Source organism: Cryphonectria parasitica, assembly GCF_011745365.1.
Source record: "Cryphonectria parasitica EP155 unplaced genomic scaffold M406scaffold_2, whole genome shotgun sequence".
Classification (NCBI taxonomy): Eukaryota; Fungi; Ascomycota; class Sordariomycetes; order Diaporthales; family Cryphonectriaceae; genus Cryphonectria; species Cryphonectria parasitica.
In genome coordinates, this window is record NW_024468910.1 from 33,705 (window position 1) to 61,497 (window position 27,793).

At 44.1% G+C, this 27,793-nt stretch overlaps 11 protein-coding genes across 11 annotated transcripts; 7 read left to right on the forward strand and 4 right to left on the reverse strand.

Annotated features, from left to right (window-relative positions):
- Nucleotides 1-22: 22 nt before the first annotated feature.
- Nucleotides 23-1,024, forward strand: M406DRAFT_354857 (uncharacterized protein; the record flags this gene model as incomplete). Its single annotated transcript, XM_040923010.1, has 1 exon — nt 23-1,024. The coding sequence occupies one exon, from the start codon at nt 23-25 to the stop codon at nt 689-691; it is 669 nt and encodes a 222-aa protein (XP_040779148.1). The 3' UTR covers nt 692-1,024.
- A 2,042-nt stretch (nt 1,025-3,066) lies between these two features.
- Nucleotides 3,067-3,300, forward strand: M406DRAFT_249874 (uncharacterized protein; the record flags this gene model as incomplete). The annotated part of the gene is made up of 1 exon (XM_040916646.1): nt 3,067-3,300. A coding segment is annotated over one exon (234 nt), but the record flags the coding sequence as incomplete, so codon positions are not given.
- A 1,742-nt stretch (nt 3,301-5,042) lies between these two features.
- M406DRAFT_75956 (uncharacterized protein) lies at nt 5,043-6,425 on the forward strand (the record flags this gene model as incomplete). The annotated part of the gene is made up of 2 exons (XM_040925922.1): nt 5,043-5,494; nt 5,699-6,425. 2 exons carry the CDS (start codon nt 5,043-5,045, stop codon nt 6,423-6,425), a joined length of 1,179 nt encoding a protein of 392 aa, XP_040779150.1.
- A 732-nt stretch (nt 6,426-7,157) lies between these two features.
- On the forward strand, nt 7,158-7,830 carry M406DRAFT_58346 (uncharacterized protein). The gene has a single exon (XM_040924603.1). It carries the CDS (start codon nt 7,444-7,446, stop codon nt 7,657-7,659), a length of 216 nt encoding a protein of 71 aa, XP_040779151.1. The 5' UTR covers nt 7,158-7,443; the 3' UTR covers nt 7,660-7,830.
- A 4,568-nt stretch (nt 7,831-12,398) lies between these two features.
- M406DRAFT_250576 (uncharacterized protein) lies at nt 12,399-12,996 on the reverse strand (the record flags this gene model as incomplete). The annotated part of the gene is made up of 2 exons (XM_040916706.1): nt 12,399-12,772; nt 12,828-12,996. Coding segments are annotated over 2 exons (543 nt in total), but the record flags the coding sequence as incomplete, so codon positions are not given.
- Nucleotides 12,997-13,957: 961 nt separating this feature from the next.
- Nucleotides 13,958-16,663, reverse strand: M406DRAFT_336858 (uncharacterized protein; the record flags this gene model as incomplete). The annotated part of the gene is made up of 6 exons (XM_040921190.1): nt 13,958-14,520; nt 14,847-15,223; nt 15,279-15,709; nt 15,822-16,035; nt 16,095-16,343; nt 16,590-16,663. 6 exons carry the CDS (start codon nt 16,661-16,663, stop codon nt 13,958-13,960), a joined length of 1,908 nt encoding a protein of 635 aa, XP_040779153.1.
- A 1,666-nt stretch (nt 16,664-18,329) lies between these two features.
- Nucleotides 18,330-18,992, forward strand: M406DRAFT_326800 (uncharacterized protein; the record flags this gene model as incomplete). The annotated part of the gene is made up of 2 exons (XM_040920129.1): nt 18,330-18,486; nt 18,583-18,992. 2 exons carry the CDS (start codon nt 18,330-18,332, stop codon nt 18,990-18,992), a joined length of 567 nt encoding a protein of 188 aa, XP_040779154.1.
- A 2,043-nt stretch (nt 18,993-21,035) lies between these two features.
- On the reverse strand, nt 21,036-22,231 carry M406DRAFT_75538 (uncharacterized protein; the record flags this gene model as incomplete). The annotated part of the gene is made up of 4 exons (XM_040925879.1): nt 21,036-21,159; nt 21,423-21,472; nt 21,626-21,924; nt 21,976-22,231. The coding sequence occupies 4 exons, from the start codon at nt 22,229-22,231 to the stop codon at nt 21,036-21,038; spliced, it is 729 nt and encodes a 242-aa protein (XP_040779155.1).
- An 882-nt stretch (nt 22,232-23,113) lies between these two features.
- On the forward strand, nt 23,114-24,033 carry M406DRAFT_75537 (uncharacterized protein; the record flags this gene model as incomplete). The annotated part of the gene is made up of 3 exons (XM_040925878.1): nt 23,114-23,393; nt 23,444-23,593; nt 24,011-24,033. The coding sequence occupies 3 exons, from the start codon at nt 23,114-23,116 to the stop codon at nt 24,031-24,033; spliced, it is 453 nt and encodes a 150-aa protein (XP_040779156.1).
- Nucleotides 24,034-24,128: 95 nt separating this feature from the next.
- M406DRAFT_75536 (uncharacterized protein) lies at nt 24,129-25,714 on the reverse strand (the record flags this gene model as incomplete). Its single annotated transcript, XM_040925877.1, has 5 exons — nt 24,129-24,381; nt 24,444-24,845; nt 24,876-24,980; nt 25,031-25,633; nt 25,668-25,714. 5 exons carry the CDS (start codon nt 25,712-25,714, stop codon nt 24,129-24,131), a joined length of 1,410 nt encoding a protein of 469 aa, XP_040779157.1.
- Nucleotides 25,715-26,471: 757 nt separating this feature from the next.
- Nucleotides 26,472-27,562, forward strand: M406DRAFT_75535 (uncharacterized protein; the record flags this gene model as incomplete). Its single annotated transcript, XM_040925876.1, has 2 exons — nt 26,472-27,083; nt 27,545-27,562. 2 exons carry the CDS (start codon nt 26,472-26,474, stop codon nt 27,560-27,562), a joined length of 630 nt encoding a protein of 209 aa, XP_040779158.1.
- Between the last annotated feature and the right edge of the window lie 231 nt (nt 27,563-27,793).

A 27,793-nucleotide genomic window follows, 5' to 3' on the forward strand; every position in this document is an offset into this window, starting at 1 on the left:
AAAATATTAAATCCCAGTTGTTATGGCTGCTTCAGCTCTGCCCCCGTCTGTACCGGCCACGCCTGCACCGCCCATTGTACACAGGGCCGCGGCTGTAGTCGAGTGGATCGATCTCGAAGTCGAACCTCGATGCTCTCGCTACCTCACTGGTCTGAAGCCCGCCTCTGTCACATTCAGTCTACTCTACAGCGAACAGCAGCACGAGGCTGCTCTGTTCATCCGGGTCTTGCTCCAGCAGTGGACCGAGAGAAAAACGGAAGAACAGGTGTATATTCTAATTGATCTGTCAAATATTATACTGCTTATGCAGGATCTAGAGCACAGCATCCCGGAGAAGAGTACAGCTGCCGTTCTCGACGGTCCCACAATATGCCTCCGCCTGGTGCTGCGCAGGCCTGTCAGCATCGTCGGGTCCTCTGATCTGGCCCTGCAAAGCTCTGAGCTTCTGGGTTCCCTGGAGCTACTAGCGCGCCAGACCATCCTCGCTATCCACATCCCTCTGTCCCGCGTCTCAAACATGGAAGCACTGCAGCAAATCTGTCGGGCAATAACGGGTGGGTCTCTCAGGCAGGACCGGAGGTCGATTGAGGGTTTATGCAGGGGTAATGCTGTCACTATAATCGGGCGCCAGTGTAGAAGGCACTCTATGGTGTACTACAAATGGTATAAGGGAAGATGGTTCTTCAATTAATCTATCTCAAGGCACGCTTTTGCCAATTGCCTTTCTATAGAGCCAGCAATTGGCACTAGTCCCAACTAGGCTAGCGTACCTGGCGACTCACTGCCCTTCCATTGAATGGCCCAGGCCAGTGAGTCAGGGTGGCCAGCCAAGCCTCATTCACTTGAGGCCCCTATGGCCACTGCCACACGTGGTTCAGGCATAAACTATATGTACGGTTGGAAGGAATATTCGAACAGCGAGTTCGAATATCTGCTGATCTTTTGATCTATGTAGTACAGTGGCACCTTCCACCACCGATCATTACACTCAAACTATCCTGTAGTAGCATTATTCATTCCCCTTTGATTTAAAATAGTTGATATTCTAACCCTAACCTAGGCGCTTCTGTTATGCTCTTAGACCGCCTTCCTTTTATATTTCTAGCTTACGTGTTTCTAGCTTACCGCCTTCCTTTTCAAAATTTTAGCTTACATGCTTCTAGCTTACCGCCTTCCTTTTTAAAATTTTAGCTTACATGCTTCTAGCTTACCGCCTTCCTTTCTTTTCCTGGCCTACTTGCTTTTAGCTTACCGCCTTCTGTTTTCGTCTTTTTTCCCAATTGCTAGATAGCTTTTGTTGGAGCCGGAAGTAACTCTGCTCGAGACTGTTGCTGTGGTAATCCCATTTAACGTGCAGGTTATACCAAGCTCTTTCGTGTACTAAGATACTAATAACCACCTCGAGATGGTGCATTCTCTAATATTACTAGGGCTGTCTTCAATAGCTAGGAGGAATTCAATCTCTACGAAGCAGTGACCTTGGTATATCCAGTACCTCGCCTTTCGCTGCATTTCTACCGGCTGCGTTATTGGCTTGGTTATACCTAGGGCGATCATGGGAAGATAGCGGCTTCGCTATCTGTATCTTTGCTCATCAAGTTGTTCAGATTTTGATAAAGCTATCGGAGCCTATTATAGCTACGAGAGGCGGGCTCTGAGATCAAAGCTATCCTCTCAGTCAAGGAAGCAATAAGCAGCAGCCTGCAGGCTGTGCCGATCGGCATCTGCATCGTACTAGAGGCAAGTCTACCAGCTGGAAGGCAATGCATACTAGTTACAAACACAGGCATAATACAGGGATGCAGATAATCTACGTTCCAGACCTGGTTCAGTATCTTTGCAGAGGAATGGCTGCATATAGGAATGATTCTACTCACATGTGCTGCTTGCTTTTAATTAGTTTCGGGCAGCATAGTCTTCTGGATATAGCTTCACCCTCTAGATGTTCTGCTAAGTATGCAACCGCTTATTTTGTTGCAGCTGGAACTTCTTCATCTCCTAGTTATAGAGGGCAACATGAATCTCGATAATATTGAGGAGTTTATCTCGATGCTCGAATACTATAGCAATTTAGTTAATTTTGTTGCTTTCTCGCCCAACAGTAGCGTATAGCTTCAGAATCAGCAGACCAGACTATCAAGATCTGGGATGCAGAGAGTGGCGCTTGTGTTATGACCCATTCAACATGCAGGTCACGAAACAGGCCCCGCCGACAAGGAACCAGGTGTCACGACCCAACATCGGACAACCACCAGGAATTACATAAGCAAGGGTTAGGGTTGGATCACGATAACATAGGTGAGCTGCTCACTGGATCACCACGATACAGATCACGGATCACCACGACGCGGATCACGGATCACGGTGAGCCAGGTGAGCCACGATGAAGAGCTCAATATATAAGGATACATTCATTCCCATTAGATAGATCTCGTATATAGCTCTTCAGTTGTCAATCTAAGTATCAGATTACTCTCTACTCTGATAGCCCCAAAGGCAGTGAATACTTGCATCGCTTATTGAGACTTGTACAGTTCCGTATTCAAGAACTTAGCACTTCAACACCGCTCTTGTTAGCATAAACCCCCTTTGTATACTTTGGAATCTTCGGATTGCTGCAGTGCTCATTACATTTTAACAACTCTTGTTCAAGAACGGTTCAGTATTATCTCTTGAGCAATACGGAATACGATAGCTTCTCCAGGAACCCCTTCGTTCTCGCACGCCCCCACTCAGGAAGAACTGGTCAACTAGGTATACCAGCTCATCCAGCGTATCCAGGACCTGCGCAAACAACAGCAGGCCTAAAGCGCTACCATCGCCAACCAGCAGGCCCAGCTAGCTCAACAAGCTCAACAGGCGCAGTCCACCTCTACAGCCACCAATAGTGCTGGAAAGGCATACAAAATAGATAAGCCTGCTATGTATGATGGCAACCAAAAAACGCTGCATGGATTCCTTACCCACTGCAGAGCGTATTTTCTGTATTACGAGACTTAGTTTATCAAGGAATCTGAGAAAGTTATTCTTGCAGAAACTCATCTCGAAAAGGATGCTCTTATCTAATACGAGCCTTCTCTATACAATCACTTGGAGCATCAGAACAACCCCAATATACGTACTCAGGGTATTAAGAACATGTTCGATTCCTTTGAAAGCTTCGAAAAAGCTCTCAAAGAAACCTTTGATAATTCCAACGAAGAACGCACTACAGCTCAGCAACTTATGGATCTTAGGCAGATCAAGTTAGCTTCTGCTTATATAGTTAGATTCAAACAGCTCTTAGCAAGACTTTTATGAAAGAATAAGAATCTCATAAAATACTATTATAAGAAACTCAAGAACGATATTAAAGATGAAATCTCTAAGCAGAATTAGCTGGAGAACTTTGCAACATTCTCCAATCAAGCTATCTGCATCAACAATCATTTGTATAAACAACGAATGAAGAAATTCAAGAAGGAAGAAAGCTAGATTTGGAGATTTTCAGCTAATATAAGCAAGAAACTCTAATACAAGAATAGCGGATAATAGAGCAGCACAGCTCAGAGCAGCACTATACATACTGATTCCATAGAACTCAATGCTGCTAACAGGCAGTATAGCAAGAGAAACAGCATTATCTGCTACAACTGCAACAAACAAGAATATATTGCATGCAACTGCTATCAATTTCAGAAGAATAAATAGCAATCAGTTTAGAAGGAATGCTAGATAAATGTTGCTTAATGATAGAAATCTAATCAATTAAGCAAAAACACTCTCTTGGAGCAAGTATCGAACTCTATTGATTACGGAAGTCTCAGCTGAACATTCTGCTATAATAATAATTGCTTAATATATTTCTCGAGTAAGGAAGGTTCAGAATAGTTCTCTCAGAAACCTAGGCGCTGCAGACAAATAGCAACAGCAGAACGAGAATGTATGCTTAGCATGACTACGAGCAGCAACAACTCGAACTGCTCTGATATTACTGAATGAAGCATTTAAGCGCTGGAGAAAGAGCTTAATAACAGTGCTCTTCATCATTCCCCATCACCTGCATCAGACACTATAACTAGAGAAATGAACAAAGGATAATACTCTCTTGGTTATTAGTATAAATATCTAAATAATACTGAAAACGCTTTTCAAGCAACAGAAAGATTAAGCTAGAACAAGCAATCCAACAGTTCACCAGAGTCTCTCATAAATAATAAACCCAAGAAGCTTATAGGAAGATTTTCTTTTAGTATTGGATAGAACAAGAAAACAATATAGATTGAATATCTCGTTTATGGAATGGAGCTAGAGAAGCTCTTTACCTGCATTCTCTTGCAAAACATCGAAGCATGAGAAAATAAGGATTCTTGAATCAGCTTGCTTTACAATCTATACCATGAACTAGCATGGATCTTCTGCACTTATTATAGCTGCAGAATGCATTTCTTAGACAAGATGCAATACAAATAATTCTTCATTAGAGAATCAGAACAAATCCTTTAAGCTATTGAAGAACAGAAACTCTGCTTCAGAGAGATTTTCAACAAATAGCATCACAATGCATTGTTGTGGTGGCCAGGGTGGTAGTCCGTGGGACATGGAGTACAGTGGGTCAAGGGTCCTCATACATATAAAGGATACCACCCACTTTTCAAATTCTTTAGCTATAAGCAACAATGAAGCATCCTTTCTCTTCTTTTCAATTTTGAACCCTTTGGACAGGTCTAAGACAGGTTTTTCACCCTGTTCTTGCGCCCGTGTGGCCTTAGTTTGCTGTCCTCATCTGTACAGGCACGCTTGGGTTGCATGAGCCCTTGCCCATTGCTTCGGCAGCTGTTTGTCCCTCTTTCTTTCGAGGGCGACGGCGCCCTAGTTCTGGTTCAATGGTGCGGTGAGTGTGGACTTAGCTGTTCAGGCTGGTAGCTCAGGGCTGTTTGCGTCACAGTTCGTGAGGATCAGTAAGAGCAGCAAGTTTACCCTATGGACGGGCGCACTCTTTTTCCCTGCTGAGCTCTTTTATTTTCCTTTATCTATCACGCTTACACGACAGGCTGTGCATCATGTCTGGACTCTGGGTCATGCCTGAGACCTCTCGTAAAGGGGAGATGGGTGGACAGAGGAGGAGTGGTGTGAGTTCTGGTCGTGGGCTGGTGAACGATGCGTTGAGCCCGCGGGCCAATATTACGAAGAAACGAATTCCTTTTTCCAACATTTCCCACATCAATCAACGATCCTACACAGAAGCTGATACAGCTCAGACCTGTACAGGCTGCGGCGGAAAGTTTAACCATGTCGGATGTGGGTCCATGGTTAAATTACAGAGTGGGATGCTTTTGGTGGATGGTACTCTGTGGAGAAAAGTGGCATGGTTAACAAGGTCTGTGCTCCTTGCGATGGTCCGATCAGCACGCTCTACCTGGACACGTCTGGCCACATTGATCCTTTGGATCAAAAGCTTGCTGGTTGCATTATCCCAAAAGCGAAGGACACAGGGAGGTGAAGATGAGGAACCGTCAGTGCACACGAGGAATAGAGGTCGAGGATTACGACGACATCATCCGATGTCGAACTTTAATCGACGCCTTACACCTGGTCAGAAATGCCTCCATTGGTTGGCAGGACTATTGATAAAGGAAATCCCAGTGCAGCACAGAACAGCCAACTCAATCCCTTGTTGTTCATCACAAGACAGACCTCATGCACGCTCCACTCACAGACTGAACCTCCCTCAAGCACCTGAACCCCCTCGACCTCCACAGTATTGTCTTCCGCAGGATACGGAAGGCATTCCGGCTGTGGCGCCCTCAACTCAAGGATCTCGAACCAGAAAGCCAAAGAAACATCGAGGGAAGCGACAACCAGGAAAAAGGATAGCTTCTTCATCTGACAAGTCTCCTGACCCAACCCCGAGCTCGTTTGGTTCCTCTGCGAGTGGACAGTATGGATCTAACTTCCGGTTCCCTTCCCATAGCGAACTCGCTGGTGGCAGCTTGACACTGTTTTCTCGGATGGAAGTCTCATCATGGCTGAAGCGTTTCGACTGGTGGCGTCAAATCAAAGGCATTGACGACACTCAGGCGCTCAACTTCATGAAAGGCTTCTGTTCAGATGCAGTCGTTGCTGGGAAAGTAGAGAGATATACCACGAGTGCCAAGACATGGGGCGAACAGAAGGACCGACTGTTGGTTGCATATCAGCCCTGGGATCATCTCCAAGCATACACACCTGAGCAGGAGCGGCTGAACATCATCAACAACCGTTTCATTACTGATGCTGCGAGCTTGTGGTCATTCGTTGTTGACTATAACAACGCTCTTACCCGTCTCAAGATCAGGGATACTCAGCCTATTGCTGAGGCTTGGATGAAACTCCTCTCGACTTGGATCAAGCGTCTTCGAGCTGACCACGGTATTACCGCTGAGAAGGAGGAGACTCAAGACTAGCTTGCATCTGGCGCTGCAAATCCTCAACTCCATCAGCAGGCGCAATTCCAAGCTCCTTTGGTGCCACCACCTCAACCGATTCCTGACCAGGCGCGACCTGTGCTTGTTTCTCAGCCGACTCATGGTTTCCCCAATCACCCGCCAGCTCAGGTTGGGCAAACTGGGGGGACCATTGCACTACCAACCTCCTCAGCACTCAACCGGCGAATGGCAAGGCCAGCCTGAAGCAACTAAACAGATCCTGAAGCCCGAATCTGTCCAGAAGCCCGAGCAGGGGTTGAACCACTTGGCATCTCTGATGGAGCAACTTCGCATCGATCAGATTGCAATGGCTCACTCTTTGAGACTGCAATCTGAGACTCTCAGACAAACCCGGGATGTCTCATACGATCAGACCAAGGCTCTGCGGGAGATCTCACAGCTGATCAGGCGCCCCCAAACCATCTCTGCAAGGAATCCCCTTCAAGGGAGCACAAACTCTTTGCAGATGAGCACTGCTTATGCGAGCTCCTTGGCGGGGTGAACCAGACAACAACACCCTCGAGGTTCGGGAGATGGACATGAGCGACGACACTACATTCTGGGTCCCAGATATCATTGGCCATGATCCTATACCTGGTCAACCAAGTCCAAACCCAGGAGACATAGATCTGACAACCGAGACCGATGATAATGTCAGGGAAGAAAATAATGGTGGAGACGACGGACGTCTTACACGGGCAAGGGAGAAAGAGAAGCGAGAACAGGAGAAAGCGGATAGAAGCGGGATGTTTATAACAATTCCGACCAAGTCTGCCTTCTTGGCTCGTGGGGGAGGCTGATTTCTTTCTATCCATATTTCCTTTGGTTCGCAAAACACGTTTTCCTTTTGTCTTTCCTATGTTATCTCGTGTGTTTTGCTGGGGGAGGAGGGACGAAGTGTCGTCTGCTACCACCCACTACAGAATACTATAAAATCACCCAAATTTTAAAAGCACCCGGTACAGAGCATGTTGACCAGCTCTGAGACCATTTCACTATGAAGACCGCAGCTGCAGAAACGCAATGTATTGGAATGCAAGGCATGAAAATGCAAAGCGTTGAAGAACGCCGCAACCTAAAAGAACTCCTTCCGACCCCTATGCCAGCTCACCTCGAAGATCGCCAGCCGGTCCAGGAGCAACAATCCAGCTGTCAATGCAGCAAACGGCCAGGCCTGGTCAGACTACTGATGTTCCATTGCACCGAAGATTGAGAAGCAGCAATATCATGCGTTCTAATCTTCCTGACAGACCTCGGCAACCTCATGTGCCTTTGTGGAGTGAGCTCCATAGTCTTGCTCCTGTCAGACCCTCAGTAGGTCTTGAGAATTGGACAGGATTCGAGCATGCTATCAGGATGGATGTGTGGAGAGCAGACTGTGAAAGGATTGAACGGACGGTGGTTCAGAATAGAGAGAGGGCCACTGCTACTGCTGCTGCCCGGGCGGAGTTCGAGAACAGACAGGGACGAAGGGAAGGTCGACATTAGGATGTATCCAGATTGCGCCCGCGCTGCAAACAGATCATGGGCGGATATTGGTAATACTGCGTTGACTTGAGTGAGGACTCAGACAATCAAACTGGGTGCAGAGGTCGGATTGCGAAATGGTTTGGGTTGCAGTGCTTCCTTCGACAGCTTGCGATGGATTCTTTAGTTCTTTCTTTTCCTTTCTATCTGACCAGACCTGGCACACCATTGGACTTGTCGCAACTTTGGAAGAAAGTTGCTGGGGGAGGACTGTTGTGGTGGCCAGGGTGGTAGTCCGTGGGACATGGAGTACAGTGGGTCAAGGGTCCTCATACATATAAAGGATACCACCCACTTTTCAAATTCTTTAGCTATAAGCAACAATGAAGCATCCTTTCTCTTCTTTTCAATTTTGAACCCTTTGGACAGGTCTAAGACAGGTTTTTCACCCTGTTCTTGCGCCCGTGTGGCCTTAGTTTGCTGTCCTCATCTGTACAGGCACGCTTGGGTTGCATGAGCCCTTGCCCATTGCTTCGGCAGCTGTTTGTCCCTCTTTCTTTCGAGGGCGACGGCGCCCTAGTTCTGGTTCAGCATACATCGAACTACTAGATAACTGCTCCATACAATATATAAATAAGAAAATAAAATAATAGCAGTATAAGATAATACTCTGCATAATTCATATCAATAATAAAATATGCAACTAGCATTAACAGAAGAAAAACTAGGAATAATGATAATATAAGCAAAAGCAAGCTAAGAAGCTTGCTTAAGAAGTAGCGAAGCAAGCTCAGAAGAACAAGCAGTTCTTAACAAATCCAAAAGAATAGAATTGCTTGTAAAAGAACTGCAGATGATTAGACCAGAACAGTCTCTATATGGAGCTTTCAAGGCAGACTATGCTTACATTAAGTTCAATATATACATTCAAGAATGCAGATACAGCACACTATTGAATAGTAGCGCTCAGGGAAATTTCATATTTCCATACATTATCAATCAGGCACAACTACAATGGAAATGAAAGAGATGCTTATATACTCTCAGCATCATAGAAGAACAACCTGTTGCATACAATTAAGGAATAATCAATAAGAAGACTGATTATCTATCTATCTTAATCCAAGAATATGTAATCAGAGCTTTCTTTGATATCACGAATACAGCACAACATGAGCTAATTATGGAACTTTTATAGCTCAAGGAGCATAATCCTCGAATCGATTGAACTACTAGCTAGATCTCATGGGAACGGGCTGTACTCAGAGAGATAGTTACAATCAACAGCGCAGGATTGAAGCTAGTGGTTGAAGAATACTCAGGAAAAGAAGCTTTATATGACTTTATACATATCTCCAAGTTAGCAGGGCTGATAGTTCAAGGAGAAGGATCTAGTGATAAGCGAACCCAAACAGTGCCAGGGCGCCAACAGGTTAGCAAAACAATGAAAGCGAGACTCTCAGCAAGTCGGTCCGCTCCGGAGCGACAAGGAAAAGCTTCAGAAAGTGAATTGTGGACTCATACAAAAAAAACCTCGAAACCAAGCTCTCGAGCGCTCAGTCCAGCCCGGAGCGAACGCTCAAAGCTCTTAAAAACATTACCAAAAGCAACGAACGAAAAGAAGCACGCTCAACAGTACCTACTGTTCCTCCAGATAGCAGAAACAGCACAAGAACCAGAACCAACACTTGCGAACATACCACGAGAATATCACAAGTTCAAGAAACTATTCCAGGAAGAATTGAATACGGAATTGCCAGAACACAGCCCATACAACTACAAGATCCTGCTATAAAAAGGAAAACAGCTCAAATTCTTCCCTATCTACAAACTAAACAAGGCATAGCTAGAGGCACTTCGGGAGTATCTCGATGAGAATCTTAAGAAGGAATATATATAATCATTGTAATTACCAGCAGAATATCTCATTCTATTTATATTTAAGAAAAATAGCAAGCTCAAACTATATATTGATTATAAACAATTCAACAATATTATAATCAAGAACTGATATCTATTGCTACTCATCAAGGAACTACGAGATAGATTGCAAGGAGTATAGTAGTTCACAGTTCTGGATCTGAAAGAAGCTTATAATCTGATCAGAGTAAAGAAAGGAGAAGAATGGAAAACTGCTTTCAGAATACGCTATAAGCACTACGAATATTTGATTATGCTTTTTGATCTAACAAATGCCCCAGCTTCATTCCAGGAAATGATTAATCACGTTCTATGCAAGCATCTGAATCAGTTCATTATTGCTTATCTCGATAATATTCTTATCTACTCTCGAACACTTGAAGAATACAAGGAATATGTGGAAACAGTATTGCAAACGCTTCAAGATGCAAAACTCCTTATGAAACTCACAAAGAGTCACTTTTATATACAAAAGGTTGACTATCTCGGATTCACGATTAAGCTGGGATGCATTAAGCTACAGAAAGATAAAGTAGAAGCTATCAGGAATTAGTCAGTTTCCAGAAATATCAGGAATATTAGGTTTTTCCTTGGATATATCAACTTTTACAAGCAGTTCATTAAGAATTATAGCCGGATCGCACACCCTCTTATAAATCTCACCAAAAAAGAATAGCCTTTTGAATGAATCTTTAAGGCACAAGAAGCTTTCGACGAGATCATCAGGCATATTACTTCAGAACCAGTTCTATATAAAGCAGACTTCTACAAACCCTTTAAAATTGAGACTAATACATCAGAATATATATTTGGAAAACAACTTGATTAGCAAGATAACTAAGAACATCTAAGAATTATAAGCAACTTCTCAAAGAAGTTGAATAGCTTGGAAATCAACTACAGAATCCCTAATCAGAAATTCATAGCAATAGTAAAAGCCTTCGAGAAGTAGCAATACTACCTTATTAGCGCACAATATCTGATTATAGTTTATTCGGATTACAAGAATCTGACTATATTTATAACAATCAAGATTTTGAATAAGCAATAAGTTAGATGAGCAGAATTTCTCTTATAGTTCGACTTCAAGATTGTATACTGCAAAGGCTCGGAGAACGGACGAGCAGACGCTCTCAGTAGAAGATCAGACTATCGAGATGCAGATTCTTCGGATATACAGAACATCTTCGCTCAAGATAAATCAGGAAATCTCGTTAATGCATACAGGGAACTGAATGCTGCTCTCAGAATAGAACCTTCGGAAAAGAATCCAGAATCAATAACTTCAGACGAACAAGATAACTATATCAAGGATATACATAATGCATCAGCATACAGATATTAGAAAGTTAAAGCAATCTATAAATGCATTAAAAGACATTAGAACCTACTAAGCTTTAGAAAAAGAATTGGGAATATCCTATAACAATGCAATAGCTGTAAGAAGAACAAGGCAGAAAGATACAAGCCTTACAGACTACTGCATCTCTTATTAGTATCTACAACTGTTTAGCAATTCATCAGTTTAAACTTCATTATCAAGCTATCTCTCTTACAAGAACTCTTAACTAAAGTATAATACAATAGCATTCTAGTAATAGTTTGCAAACTGAGCAAGTATGCTTATTTTCTTCTCTACAAGAAAAGCAGTACAGCAGAGGAATTCGTATATATATTCCTCAGAATAATCATCGCTAACTACAGCATACCAGAAGAAATAATTTCCAATAGAAATAGAAAGTTTAACTTAAAGTTTTGAATCTCGCTTATGAAACAACTCGGAATACACTACAAAATATTCACAGCATTTCATTCGCAAACAGATAAACAAACAGAAAGAATGAATCAAGTTATTAAACAATATCTTTAATACTATATCAACCAGAAACAGAATAACTGAATTAATCTATTGCTTCTTGCACAGTTCGCTTATAATAGCGCAGATATAAGTATAACGAAGAAATCACTATTCTTCATATTCTATAGATATAATCTAACAGCTTACTACAAAGCACTGCTAGAAGCAGATGCAGAAGCTGCAAACAAAAAGATTAAGAAGATCAAGAAAGTTCAAGAAGAACTCCGATCAGAATTACAATTTGTTCAAAAACGAATGATGCAGTATGCAAACTCCAAAAGGATTAAGAAACCAATCCTACAAGAAGGAAATAAGATCTACCTACTTCGAAAAAACATTAAAACAACCAGACTTAGCAATAAACTCAACCACAAAAAGTTGGAATTATTCAAAATCTTACAACAAATCTCCTCAGTTAACTACAAGTTAGCATTACCTTATGGAATGAGAATACACTCGGTTTTCTACATCTTATTGCTGGAACCAGCAGCACAGGAAATACCAACAGATAACACAGCAGAAGTAGAAAACAACAAACCAGAATACGAGATAGAGAAGATTCTCAAGCATAGAGGCACAGACAGCACGAGAGAGTACCTCATCAAATGGAAAGGCTACCCAGCAAGTGAAAATTCATGAGAACTACGGGAAAACATTGAAAACGCTCAGGAAAAGGTAGCGGAATATTGGAAAAGGAAAGCTAGCACCTAAGATGATCGCTCCGCCCCGAACCGAGATCCAGAAGCCTCAGGACAGAAATCAGACGCCGCAACCCCACCTAAAACATTATCCCAATCCACCACGTCAAGAGCACCCCAAGACTGAGCCTCAACCACAGCCTCAGACTCGGCAGCACGCCGAGCATCCTCCTTCCAACGCTCCTCCTCCTCCAGCTCGTCCAGAGAACGCAGACTCTGACTAACCATCTTCGCGCCACGATCATGCAGGGAGCGTTTCTGTTTCCGCAAACGCACCAAACGAGCCGTTGCCTCGCCCAACTTAGACTGAAGCTCGAGAAGAACTTTCTCCGCATCCAACTCCTTCCGATCTAAACAACCAAGCTCGGTGATAATACGAGACACTATCAGAGGGATCAGAAGGCAAATAAGAAATAACTCAGAAAAGAGCAAATCCACAAGCATTCACCGGAACACTGGAACCATCGCAGGAACGACCCCAGCGAACACAACAGGAACACCTTTTGATACCTTCTATCATCTTACACTCCAACCCCTTCGAAATACAGAAAGAATAAGGCATAACTTCAAAATCTTGGAAGTTGATAGTCAGAGAAAGCTGAAGGCGTTATTCGGATTTTCGAGAAAGAGACTTTTCGATTCTGTTCAATATCTCGATTAGGAAGGCATGACTATATATGCGAATAACTTGCCAGAATACTTACGGAAGATCGTTAGGAACAACGATCGATAGGAGGGAGATGATGTTATAACCCATTCAACATGCAGATCACGAAACAGGCCCCGCTGACAAGGAACCAGGTGTCACGACCCAACATCGGACAACCACCAGGAATTACATAAGCAAGAGTTAGAGTTGGATCACGATAACATAGGTGAGCCGCTCACTGGATTACCACGATACAGATCACGGATCACCACGACGCGGATCACGGATCACGGTGAGCCAGGTGAGCCACGATGAAGAGCTCAATATATAAGGACACATTCATTCCCATTAGATAGATCTCGTACATAGCTCTTCAGTTGTCAATCTAAGTATCAGATTACTCTCTACTCTGATAGCCCCAAAGGCAGTGAACACTTGCATCGCTTATTGAGACTTGTACGGTTCCGTATTCAAGGACTTGGCACTTCGACACCGCTCTTGTTAGCATAAACCCCCTTTGTGTACTTTGGAATCTTCGGATTGCTGCAGTGCTCATTACAGCCTGCCTCTCAACCCTCAATATTAGCAAAATAGTTCAGCACTTGAGATTAGATTTTACTAGCTCAAATCTCTATACAAACATTGGAACGATTTCTTTGAATCGCTCTTTTTTTTTTCTTCTAGTTCATATATTCTAGAATCTTCGATACTATGCAAAAACGAAATGCAGAGCTGTTACGTTTGTTAGAAAATAATCAATTTCATCTGTAGCATTCTAGCTGGAACAAGAAGTAAATCTCATAATATAATATACTTAGGCTTGCAGACTAATACGGTGAACCGAATCTACATGGTTTTTGAAATGGCACAAGTTCTCGAATACCTTATTTCCGCACTTTGGATGAGTGCAAGTTAGTCTCTATGTACTGCTTAGCTGCTTAGCATGCTTCGCATCGAAATGATTCCACATTACTAAAATTCGACTGTAGGTGAATATCCTTTTATCATAGAACAGGTTTTCGTTTCCAATACAGCGCAGGCATTGCTTCTTATGCATTACCAGCAGGAAGGAGTCTGGCCCGGGAGACTCTTCTTTTACCATAATATCAGCCAGTGCCTTGTATAGAATACGTTTTGGCTTTGCAATCTCTCTTTTACCACATAGGCAGATCATACTCTCGACTGCCTGAATGCAGTATTCGAGCAGCTCTGAGGGGCTCAGGTCGTCCAGCTGGTTGCAGAGGATCTTGGCGAGCTGAGCATGCTCGGGTATGGGCAGATCAAAAGTCGGTTCGACGTACACTTCCTCCTCTCCCCCGTTTGCCTGTCTCTCAATATCCCAGGTCGGACGGTTGTGGAAATGATGCGCCCGGTATTCTCGCCGGATGGTCTTGTCGCGCTGCGCCTTCTTGGTTGCGATTAACCTGATAAGTTCTCGAATCCGTTCCTCGTTCTTTGTCCCTTTGATCCGGTATTGGCTGCCTTTGAGTTGTGCCCTCTCAGCTTCTAACTTAATAATCTCCGGATCGGGTGGCATATTCTCCCAGACCTCATCAGGGATCATATCCTTGCTTGCACGGGGGTCATGCATAAGGCCTATATGTGAGAGCATTCTGATCAGGCTATCTTCAGTCGGCTCGTTCAGGAATGCGTTCTGAAGGTGGAACTGAACCTTCTCGTTGATATATGCACTGTTGAACGTGGCCCACTTCGGATCGTGGCGCATCATCTGGTCGCGGACAGCATCAGAAGCGTGGCCTATATGCTGTTAGAATAAGAGTCTCCCTCACGGCATAGGAATAACATACCGTTGGCCGAGTTTGCTGCTCCCCTGCGCCAGGCTTTCGGTTCAATCACTTTCTCACAACCACTATCTAGCGATTGTTGCGCCATATCATCTCTTAGCTTGTAGTATTGAAGGGGTTGATATTTTGAGGCGACAGAATCATCCGGTTCATTCTTTAAAAAGGAGTTGTTGCATCGGCGGAAAACAGGCCGCTTGAGCCATTCATCCTTCCAGCGTAATGGAGTGCACTTGACTGGTTCTTGGTTCTTAACCTGAAAGACTTGTCTGGCACTGATTAAATTCGATGCAGCGAATGCATTATCGTGCACTGCTAGGCTGATGATGATGCTGATAAGACAAAAGATCAACTTTCTGGTAGGGGTAAAGAAGAAGATAGTTCTGAAGGGTAGATTATCAGATCCAAGATCGCCAAAAAGACTCGGTGACTACTTACGGCTTTGGCTTATTGTCTACCCCTTTGTGATATATGAACTTGATAGATATCGCTAAGACGTCCTTGCCGGTGTCCGGATGGCGTACGACTATCAGTAGGATATCTTCGTAACAGAGCGCTTTTGAACGTCCACGAATAATATGCTCTTGTGCGAGTAGCTCTTCAAGCAGCTCAGAATTCTCATCGGGAGCCTTTTCTTTATCTTCGCCAGAAGCCCCCATGGCTCTCCGCGGGAAGAGCTCCTCCAGACATCTATCCTTGCCGCTCTTTCTCTCGCCGTCCACAAACTCGGCCGGTCGCGCTCCCGTGAAGGCAAGACCGAGGTAGCACCCCGCTAGTTGTATGCGATGCTTCGCTCCAGAGAAGATGCCTGTATCGTACGCAATATTAAAGGTCAGGAGGGCCAGCAAATCGCCCGAGTCAGCGACGTCCTTTCCACCGCTGTTAGGTGCTATCAGGCCAAAATGTGCGACTAAGACGGCATCATGCCACTTGCAAGGACGGTCAGCAACCATGGTAGTATATAGACGCCTGGAGGAATACCTTGAGAATCTCTTTACTATCGTTCCTGTCCATATAATGACCGGTAACACTGGCATACAGCTGCTTGTACTGGCGAAAATATTCCCATGATGTGCCCCACGACTTGATCCTGTATGTTTCACACAGATAGTAGAGGAAATCCATCGCCATCGCTCGGTCTGCTTCCTTCATCACATCTCGCCAGTGGCCCGTAAGCTTGACGGATTCGCAGTATCTCCACGCTAGTTAGCGACACTGCTGATGGAATAGGAGGGAAGCGGCTTATTTACTTACGTTTTCCATTTTCGCAGCATGCCAGCAATGTTGATCTTCGTATTGTCGGCATATTCAGGGATGAGAAAATGAACGTCCTTAAGCTGCTCGCGGAGGGCTGCATGCTGTGCAGCCGTAAGGGTTTCTGGTTGTTTCGCAATCCGCGTTGCGGTTTGTCGCTGCGTAAAGCGTTCGATGAAATCCGCATGATGATGCTGGCCGTCTTTTGCGAGCGGTTGTGAGGGACGACATGGTGCCATGAGAATAATGCTTAAGTGCTAAGGGCTTTCAACTCTAGCGGGAAAATCGTACGAGCCGAGGGCGACAAAGGTGCGAGAGCCGCCATTTTGTATCGCGCGGAGAGGGGGGAGGGGGACAGAAATAGATACCAGGTCGAAGTGGATTATGGATTTGAATATTTTTGGAAAATAAAATGACAGAAGTAAAACGCTGTTGGAGCCGGGGGGCATGGTGGGGGCGGTAATTCTCAAGCAGGCGGTGGGAGGTACTAAGTACCTGGCAGTGACAGCGCCGCTCGCTGTCGAGGCCCCCGAAAATGGCGACACACGCCAGCCAAATACGGCAGCCATAACAGCGATTTCTCGACTTAACCTGTATTCGTGTTTTAAACACTCTACCTTGAACCAGTTTGAGAGTTGCGATCTCTTTGCTCACCCCCCCTCTCCCAAGCAACAATGCATTACATCCCTAACGAGGTGCTAGCATCCATCGCGTTGGGGTTGAGCTCCATCCGAGACCTACGGTTATTCAGGCTCGTCTGCCGTCACTGGGCTGGCCTTGCATTTCCCCTCATCGCTCAACACTTCGCCACATTGAATACTTCTGAAGAATTGGCAGCATTCATTGCATTCCTTCGACAGTCACCACATACTGGAGCGTACACAAGACGACTAACAATTTACCACGGTGAATGGCCTATCTGCTCGAGAGAAGAGTTTGAGGTGCACCCACTGCTATTTAACGGAAAGGAGAAGTGAGCAAACCTATCAAGCGTCGATACTGATAAAGCTTACGATACCTACCATGAGTTCATCTCTCAGGAGAGCAAGAGATCGGCATCATCGGATCACTATCAATTTTCCCTCCTGCTACAGTTACTGCCAAATCTTACAACACTGTTCATCACATCAATGAAAAAGTTGGCATAGCGCTCGAAGGAACAGTAGCAACTATCCACTTTGGTTAAGAAGATATGGCTCAGCCCAACGCATAGCGCAAATGTAGACAGTTTGCTCTCCCGAATTCTTCCCACCCTTCAGCATTTTCCACGACTCGTCAAGCTCGATATCGCCGGCAGAGTCCAGCCTTTCCCTCTGGATCAAACACTGGAACACATCACTCATCTCTACATGGAAACACTCGAGGTCCCCTACCAGGAACCCGGTTCTGTCACAACATTTCTGTCGGCCTTTACGGGCATCCAGCATCTTAGCCTGAGCTTTAACCACTTGAAACATACCAGCATCATTCCCTTGCAATTGCTATACCTCCCGAGGCTCAAGACTTTCGACTTCGATAGCATAATTACATCGCAAGAGCAAATTGATTAATTCATCAAGCAATATAATTTTGTTCATGTAAATATCAAAGGGATGCTCTTGTACAACCATGGATAAAGAGGGGAAATCTAGAGCACTCTATCCAGCTTTGAGATGCAAGAATGTGATAGCATGGGAATATTGTTGAGCTGATGAGCGCCTGGATTAATAACAAGAGATGCTGCACTATTATTCTTATAAGGTGATTGATTTGTTGATTTGGCATTTCTGTACATACTAGCTGCTAAATTAGTTCAATTTGATTATTGTTATCCCTGCACGATGCTTCAATTTGATCATACTTAATCTAACATTAGAATATGCTTATTTGAAAACTAATACCAAGTACTATCAATATATACCGAGACTATCTATCCTTCCAGATATTTAAGGAAGACTCTGGAATAATACTGTATTTTCTTTTGGTTTTCTTTTGGTTGCTTTTTCCCCCATATCTCATTTCTATCCACCCAAACTTCATCAAACGTAACTAGTACAACACTCACGCAACATATCCTCTAACCGCCACCCTACCAACGCGAAGATTCCTCTCACATTAACTTGGGATTACGGGATGAGGCTGAATTGCAACGATCCTTCCGATCTCCGAGAACGCTGGGTCAAGGAGAGTGCTGAAGACTCTGATCAACAAATTTTTATGCCCATCGAAATCGATATCATCAACGATGCGCTCAACATGTCACTAGCTGATACGAAAGCTGCTATTGAGAAGCTTCTAGAGAAGGATCTCTGCGTTTTCCTGAAGATCAGAACGCAGCTTCACTCGCTTATGATCTTCTGGGAGCGTATCATTCACGAGAAGAACCGATTCGATGCTGAGGATAAGTTTCGTGGTCCAGCAACTATGGATTGCCAGACATGCTTGCTAGAGCTTAGGATCATTCCTCGTCGTTGTAGTATTGGTTTGCCAATACTCCAAGAAGTTCCAGACTCAGCTTCAGGCCAGGTCGCGAAGCGTAAGGCTTCTCGTGCGAAGCCTCACGAAAGCGACTTGGAGGCAGTGGATCAGGAGCCGCCGAAGAAAACCAAGCGAATGAAGATGCAGCAAGGAGGGAATGACGACCAGGATAATGATGATAGCGAAGAGGATGATGATAGTGATGGTGACTTTGAAAATGAGTTGGAGACGACGGACGAGGAGCCTCCGAGGGGAAGGACCAGGAATAGAGGCGCCAGGCAGAACAAATCCCCCGCTGTCCAAAAAGGCAAGCAACTGAAGAAGAAAAGTGCTGCAGGGCGCGGGGGCGGTCAGAATGCCAATACGAAGGGCAAAGTTGAGGATCTTGGCTCGGAGGATGAGCAGTATAAGACTAGGCTGGCCAAACTCCTGCGAAAATAACGCAACATCCTTCTCTTCTAGGCGGAGTTAACTGACTGATGGAAATCTGTTGTGCTGCTGATCGGTACTTTCATTGTATTGTTCTTTTTGGTAAAGACATTCATTTCATAGGGATTTATCTAAATTGCAATGATATTCATGTTTTGTATTTACTCAAAAATCAGTAAGACATTTTTCGCTTGTTCAATGAGCAGAAATCTGCCCCCAGATCCCTCAGGTAGTAAAGAAGATTTCACTTGCTTGCATTAGAGGATGCGTATAGCGGCTGCTACATCTATCCTGTTGGAGCAATGATGTTTTCGTGAAGCTCTCAGGGGTGAAGAAATACTCTCATTTGCTATGCCTCTTGCAATCTATTTCTGCAGTAGAGCTGCTCAGGAACTGCAGGTTTGATTAGCAAGTGGCTTGTAGAATATGGGATAAAACCTGTGAAATATGTCTGTTGCACGTTTAAGCTTTTACAGTATCAGAATAAGAAGGCGTTATTAGGCAAGTACTGTCATCACAAGCGCAAAGCCTCCGACACCTATATTTATTTATGCTCATAAATAGCGAACTACCCAACCTCGACCTGATCAATCTCAAGCATATGACTCACTCTTTGTACACAAGTCTCCTCAATTGATATACAAAACTCAATTATATCTCGTTCTTTGATACACATCTTATGTAATAGCTCCACTTCAGTTCCGTATCCTCAACAGTCACAGTCACCCCATTAACGGGGCGCCAGTGGTTATTGAAGGATTCGAGGTCGAGAGCGAACCATCAGTTGACCGATACAGCTCCCAAACTTCAGCGTTCAATCACACCCTACTATGTGTGCCCGAGGAACCTGATATCTTTCACGGATTTCAGCCTCGACCTGTTGAAGCATACAATTATGAGTTGTGGCGCTTCATATTTTGCGCAGACAAATATTTCGCTTCACAATCTATTCCTTGGACCAACATCTCCGTGGATGTGCGTCTCCCAAGTCGCGTGCAGCACCTCATTACTCTTGCATTTGGACCGGACAATTTCACTTACGAGGTATAATACATCTCTGCACCACTTCCTATGGATTTCATGTTTTTCGATGACTTGGAAGATGAAAGAGACTGGACTGGACTTCCGATTAGAGCGCTACAGCCTAACAAAGATAATGATACGCCAGACTCTAGATCGCTATATCACAACAGTGACATCGAGTCTCCATCGCCCCTATCTCTGGACAACGGTGATATGAATGAAGACTCAGACAATATGTATGAAGAGTCAGATGAATGGTCTTCAGTACTGGGGCTAATGGGTCAAAAAAGGAAGGCAGTTTTCAGTGACGACGGATTACCTCCAACAAAAAAGGCTTGGTGAGATAAGGCCTGGCAATTGAATTCCATTCTACATTGTATGAATTTTGAAACAGTCTCACCTCTCCCGCAGCTAGCTGCGCACAAGGTTTTCCATATAGTTTATTAAACTCAACCTTAGCTTTATCCACTGTTATTTTTGTTACTAGAGGCTTTTAGTAAATCTTGATCAGGCTTTTTTCAATAATCACCAGCTCAAAAAGACATTGGAGCAACAGCAGTAGTATCGAACTCCATCATTCCTTTCAGCTTCAATCAGCCTAAAATTTTGCAGATAAGTTTTCAAGTCTGAACATCGCAGTCCTGTAATCAAGACTTGAATGAAAGCAAAACTCCAAAGGCGAGCACTGCAAATGCAGAAACAAACTATTGCAACATAATCAAGACTGTTATGCACTATCGTATAGCAGCAGGAGTTGATCTTCATATATGATGAAATAGAGCTGGATGCATTATCGAAGTAATATTCACTAAAGTTTTATCTCATGAATATTATAGAGATATCTAATGTTATCAATGATTGCAACAAGCTTATCTTTCTTGCATCAACAAGGACAAAGCTAGAGCTTTTACTTCTTATCTGCTTCGCACCTTGTTGCCCTTCTTAATCCTCTTTCCTCAGATTGAGCTGCGCAATGAAACCAACTTTTCAATCTCCTCATCATCCTCTTTGCCAACTTCCAATTCCATTTTTTCATATAGGTTCCCTTATAGCCTGAACTCGATTGATGTAGTTGAGATTGCAATATTTTTCGAACTTGTTGTTGAAGTGAGGAGTTTTCAGATTTGTTTTGGAAAGACATTTGGGAATGGTTTTTCTGAAGATAATAGAATTAGTTAGACAACAACATTGTTCAAGAGAATAGTGAATTTTACAAACAGGCTTAACCAAAATATAAGCAATATACTAATATAGGGTGTTGAAACTAGAATGTATAAGATGCTGCGCTGGAATGCAAAGTCGAGATTGCATGCTTATAAGTAATGCAGCTGCAGCTTATTGAAGTTGATTTATGAGTCGGTAAGGAAACTCGGGTTTCAAAATTGTCTGCGAGATTGCGAAGTATGGTAGGAAACATACAGTACGCGCGGGTAGCGAAAAGCTTTGGGGGAAGGGGTAGGGGTGTATGCCTATGGGCTTCTAGCTTACAAAGTGAGAGTATATATGGGCAGACCGCAGCAACTGCATGTAATTGAGAAATGCCTCTAGTACAACTATAGATCTAGATACGCCCAGACACACTGAAGAATGGGAAGATGTGTAAAAATATCTTCAGAACGAACCCACGTCCTGAATTCCACTATAATCATGCACTCCTTGCCCCAGTATACTTTCTCAAGAAATCTGTGGGTCCGTTTCCCTGGAATTCGACGGATATTGTAGAGAGGAGGGCGCAATATGTCAGGCACTTTCCGCACATATTCCTCCTTGCAGCTGAAGCAGAAGTTCAGAAGCCCATCAAAATCCATGTCTATTGCTTCTCTGAAGGGGCATGCTACAGGCCGCAGCTCAAGCTCCCATGACAACTTGCCATCAGGCATCTTGGCCATCCTTTCGACTGTCCAGATAGGCGGATAATTGACTAGAATTATCAGCATAGGATTGATATTTTTGAAAGTTATTGAGAACTTACGCCACTCAAGAAATGAAACTGAGGAGGGTGCTGGAAGCTCAACATCAAATGCTTCTTTGTCGTCTTCAATGATGGTTTCAAACGATGTCTCGCTGGACGATGTCTCGCTGGACGATGTCTCGATGGACGATGTCTCGCTGGACGGTGGACGCGACTCCGTGAGCTGTTGGATCCATGCAGGTGGCTGCCTGTTGAAATAAGGAATAGGAGAGCTTAAGGCACAAGGTTGCCCTGTCATCAAGATGGAAGAAGACATTCTGTCTTAAATTTTGAGAGAAGCTTAGAAGTATAGAGTCACAATTAACATAAGGACAGGAAGATTGGCAGCTTTTTATACTTGAATATGTATTGCTCACTGATTATACATCAATGCCAGTCACCATCCAATGTAACCAACCTTTCTATTCTATCCTCACTTCATCCCCTGTAAACCTTGCAGCCCTGTTGGATATATTGAGACCAGGAGATCATCCGTTTGCATACTTCACTGAAGAAGTTGGAAGACAACTTCATCACATCGATCACATCACACACTAGCAAGTCAAAATAGAAATTGCACTTTTGAAGCCTGCTAGTATGATTCAGGAGGCTAACATAATTTCGAGGTGTGAGTGGAGTGAACTTTAACGATGTATAGATTGTAAGGGGGTTGGCTGCTGATACATGTTAATCCAGAGATCGAGATCACTGATTGAGCTGTATAAGTGCTACCTCATTATCAAATGGCTTGCAGAGGAGGCGATTGATTAACTAGCTGCCTCGTATTTATCAAAGCTCCATGCATGATCTAGGGATAGGGACCATGCATGGTACGGTGGGGATAGGGACCATGCATGGTACGGTGGGGACGATGCACTACAGGATGTCATTGTGAGACAATCCAAACGAAAAAATTGACCATGGGGTAGATGAAAGTTGCCACTATTTCTGTGTAACCGATCTTTCTATTTGTGCAGCGGATATGGTCATAATGCATGAGACTATGGAGGGCTTGTTTGGATGCACTATGAAAGGTCAGTTCGGCGAATGATTTTCATTTAAGAATAAAAGAGGTGCAGTCCATGCACATGCAAACAGACATCAATCAATCCCTACTTCCAAAAAATGTGACAGTATGGCTACCTCTCACCTGACCATGATGTCTTCTCGTACCCCAAGCCCTTCTGACATGGATATTGGAAGCCCTTTGCCACTACTGGCACATACGCCGACTCTGCCCCCATCAACTACAATGACTGAGATGAGAACCATGTCTTTTCATGAGGAGGGATCTCTAGATGAGAATCTGCTGGCAGCACTGCCGTCCCCTGCCTCTGATCTCAGAGCTACACCACCACTGGCAGCTTATCCTACTCATCCTACACCTGACACTGTTGAGGCAGACATGTCATCTCTGGGCCGGAACCCGCAGTGGCCGAGTAAGTTGCAATTATTCGAACAATCCTAGGCTTTATGCTAACTGTTCTAGTCTACCCCTGTGAGCATGCTAAATGGGTAGTCCATAACCAGTTTCAAGGGGAAAGAAGCACTACTCTATTCGATGTTGAGCTGGGACCGGTAGCATGCAACTCTACCACCTTGGTAAACAAAGATTACCATGGATTGATGTCGTTCTTCGGTAAATGCCGTCATAGGGGTGGCGTGGAAACATTGCCGATTCATTCTTTCCTTTCTTTGGATTCATTGGACTCTATCTCCACATATTCTTCTCGCAATGTAGAGTATCTAGACATGACGATGTGGCAGGGTCAATTGGTGGTACTAGTCAAAGTCAGATATCTGGTTCAGTTTGATGATTTCTTAGAGCATAAACCTCTTCTTCGGTCGATATGGGGGTGGCTAGGTCTATGATCTGCTGCGTGCTTGGCTGGGATTTTGAAGTCAGCTCCAATATGATGATATTTCCAATCTCATGGCATATTCGCCACTCTTTGATATTATCAAGCTCTTCCAGATGTTCTTTTGCAGCTGCATTAAATAGTATAACACAAAGATAATCTGTGCAAGTGATAAAACAATAGCTACAACTGTGCAGTAAACAGCCCTGTCACGCCTTAATTTATAACAAAACAATAAAATATGCATGATCATTCCTTTATTTCGAAAAATCACTATGTTACTACCCCAAAGTTCTGGACAAATAAACGTATGGTTCAACACATTGCATGATCATATTCTGCAACCTCCTTGTACTCGATTGCGAGCTCGCGCTTCTCAGGCATCGTGTTTGTCAAACTCAGCAAGATGGACATCTTTGCTCGAACATCGACCGTATTTCTACTCCTCGAGTTCTCGAATAGTTTGTAGACTTTGCGATATAATTCCCGCAATTTCTCTCTCATGATGAAGTCACTTAACACCGGTATTTGATAGAGAGCACTAAGCAACATGAGATTCCTCCACGCTCTAGATGCATTCATTGTCAATAATAAAGGACAGATAAAGTGGCAACATGGATTCATACATACTTATCTAATATTCGTGCATCTTGAACATTGTTAAGGGGAATGATATTGTCTGGTATTATCTCCAGATACGTTTTGATTCGACTCATGTCGATATCATCAAGACCTTGGGGGCATTTCATCGTATCCGCACTGGCCCATAGGATCGTGGTATCGATTGTGACTGGCTGTTCTGGATCTTTCCAGAAATCGTTGGTATGTGACAAGGCTAATGCCTTGATGCATGTGTGCCGAAATGCTTCAATGGACACAAATTTGATGAGAGACAAGATAGCGCTGTCCGAGAACCCCAGATTTCGTAGCGTTGCCTCATGCGGATGTGGCAAAGTTGCTTCAAGATTACAGAGCGCAGCAGAGGTGAAGTTGTAGGTCCAATTGTAATCACTGTTATGTTCAGCAACAATACTATACCCATTTAGTATGATTCATACTTACCTTCGAAGTATACGGGAACACCAGAAAGCAGTAAGGACCATGCTGGTTCCAGGTGTTGTAGCAAGCGAGTCGATTCGAAATTCAGCTCTAAGTTTGTACGAATGCCTGCTTATATTGTCAGATAGAATTGGAGAACCATGGAGCAAGTCATTTACAATATATCCCCGGCTGTATCCTGTGCAAGCCTGATATGCCTGAAGCCAGTTTCGGGTTTTCCGAGTCGTTTGTAGTAGAGGCTAGCGAGGATGTGTGCGCAGATGTAGCTATATTCAGAAGTGCTAGGCTTACAGATCTTGAATCCAAAGCAAGAATAAGCTATTGCGTGAGAGAAATAACGAATGCCAGGAAAGTTATCCTTGTTTGCCGCGAAAGAATGATGAATCTCAACAGAATTCCCTAGAGCCAAGACTAGGAGAGCTTGCACGTTGGTGAGACAATCTGTGAGCTTGAGAGTCTTGTGCTGTGACTGTGCAGTTTCTGGACCATAATGCCCGGCTTCGACTTCTCCCTGCAGATGCGCAATTATCCGATCCAAATATTTTGGTGGGAACAAGGGATACACACTTTGAATGTGTGTCTCATATGCCTTCACATATCTCTGTATGCTGGCAGGCTCGAAATCTGATTTCCAGTGGGGCTGATGGGAGGTGCTTGGGTTTTCCTTGTTAGGGATTAGCAATGGATTCATCTGGACTGCTGTCATTCCATCCATCGCTGGGAGCAGATGGTTTCGCTCGAAAGCCTGCTGAGTTAAAGCACTGTTGGGACAGCAAATATGCTTGAAGGACATACAGCGAGCTGTATATATTTCCACGGTGTTGGTTGTAATAGGAAGGCATTATTTAAAAATCTTGGCGCTTCAATCTTTGCACAATCCCCCATTCCCAGCCTGTTCCTAGCCTGTTTTATCCTTGCTCATTATTCCTACACCCAGACTAGATCTCTCAACCATTGTTTTAGAGCTTCAGCTATGGAATCATCTCGTATTTCATCAGTCTACACCCATTCGCGAGTTAGCCCCGATGAAATGGCCCCTGTATTCATCCACTCCATTTTTATCAAACTATAGTGTGCACAAACTAGAAGCTGCAGCTTTATTCCAAGCTATCACATATTGTGATACATGATCAATAGTATGGGGCGAGCTGAGCCAAGTCTAGACTCACAGTACATGAATCCTGACCTGTCGAGTGACTCGAAGCCAATTGATAGCAATGCTTGGGCTGTCTGGATGATCCCACCCTTACCTCCGCATGCGAGCTGAATTTGGGAAAAAAGTCCGGAGCACGGTCCCGGGGTGTGATCAAGGTCAGCTCAGACAGACCTCCAACTTGCATAACCATCCCGGCCAGACATATTAAGCCTTTGTCCTTACATAGAATATGCTTTTCACTATGCTGGGGCCAGGTCAATGCTGTTGCAGCCCTCCGGATCATGCGAATGTAAGCTATGTGGATGTGTGCTGGAATCAGGATGTGCATTCCAGGATTTGGGTCCTTGAGAAAAATAGATAAATAATCATGCTTAGAAACATCAGAATAGATATGACACCAACACTACCAACACTACCCAGTCTCTGGACAAGGCGCTAGAATTATGGCTTCTTCAGGGGGACTGAGCAACTGCATTGTTGCTTTCATGGCTGTATATCCCAATTCACCAAGCAAACAGGCTATAGAAGCTATCCAAGACAATCGCCACTGGCATGGTCTATGCAGAAAAGCTCCTCTTCCTCTGCCTATTACAGTTACCGATGGTCTCCTCACCCAATTTGTGTTCGGGGCAGCACCCGGCTGCGATTTCAGACTGCCCGAGCTGGATGGTGTCAAACAGCAGTGTCTTTCTCTCAGATTTGAAGGGCAGCGCTTGATCCTTCAAGACCTCGACTCTGGCAGCCATAGCGATAATCCTGCGATCTCAGAGGACGGTCAAACATTTTGCAGAATCGGTGGGCCTTTCCTGACTTTGTGGGATGGCTCTAGGGCTCATCCAGGAGTTCATCTCAGATTCCATTCTGAGCTCAAGTTTTTCCTTTTCGTCAATGAAAATGTTCTACCATGCATATCCGGGATCGTCAGCGCGCTGTCACGTCAACGCCAATCGCTTGAAGAGAATCCATCTCCTTCCACAACGGAGTCTGGGCAAGACTTTCAACAAGATCTCGAGCTACAAGGTCCTCAAATGAAGATGGCAGAGATGTCTGACAATGTATGTTCTCCGAATTCTTAGTCACGAATTTGTATCTAATAGTTCTCAGGAGAGAATTATACAAATCAGGAATGTCCATGTTACTTACATCTTTCCTGGCCCATCTCATGTGCATCCAAGCGGCTGGCTGGAAGTTAAAAGCTTGTCACGCGCCTTCGGCTATCATTCAGAAAGGCGTTGCAAAGACGGCTTTCTTCGAGAAGGCTTCCATTCTACCCGTTGGCAGAAATATTCATATTTCTCTTTGAACGATGTGATTCTATTCTGTCGATTTCGAGAGTTTACCAGCAGAGACGGCAACACCAGGAAGGAGTTCGGGTATCTTAACGCTCTTGAGAAGCATCACCCGAACATTGCAACTGTCGATGCCGAGTTTTCATTTCGGCGAATTTCATTATTTCAACACACAGTTCGTTACCTCCCCACAAATAATCTGATACATTTGCACGACATATTCGCAGCGATACCCTGCACATTAGAAGAAGGGTACAAAAAGATGGGTGCACACAAGGTAGCTATATATAATATGCGAATTGGCATATGTAGAAAAGCTATGAACTTCATTGCATTGGACAAACTCATTTGGATCTGCCAACAAGATAACGAACTTCGCGTTTTGCATCTTGCTATTCATCAGGCATTTTATCACAGCCAGGATAGAAGACTTTGAATATGAAATTTTGGTCTTTTCATAATTTCTACGCCTGTCT

Excerpts from the sequence above, each read along its gene's own strand:
- M406DRAFT_58346 (XM_040924603.1), top strand. The coding sequence starts at position 7,444 with ATGAAGACCGCAGCTGCAGAAACGCAATGTATTGGAATGCAAGGCATG.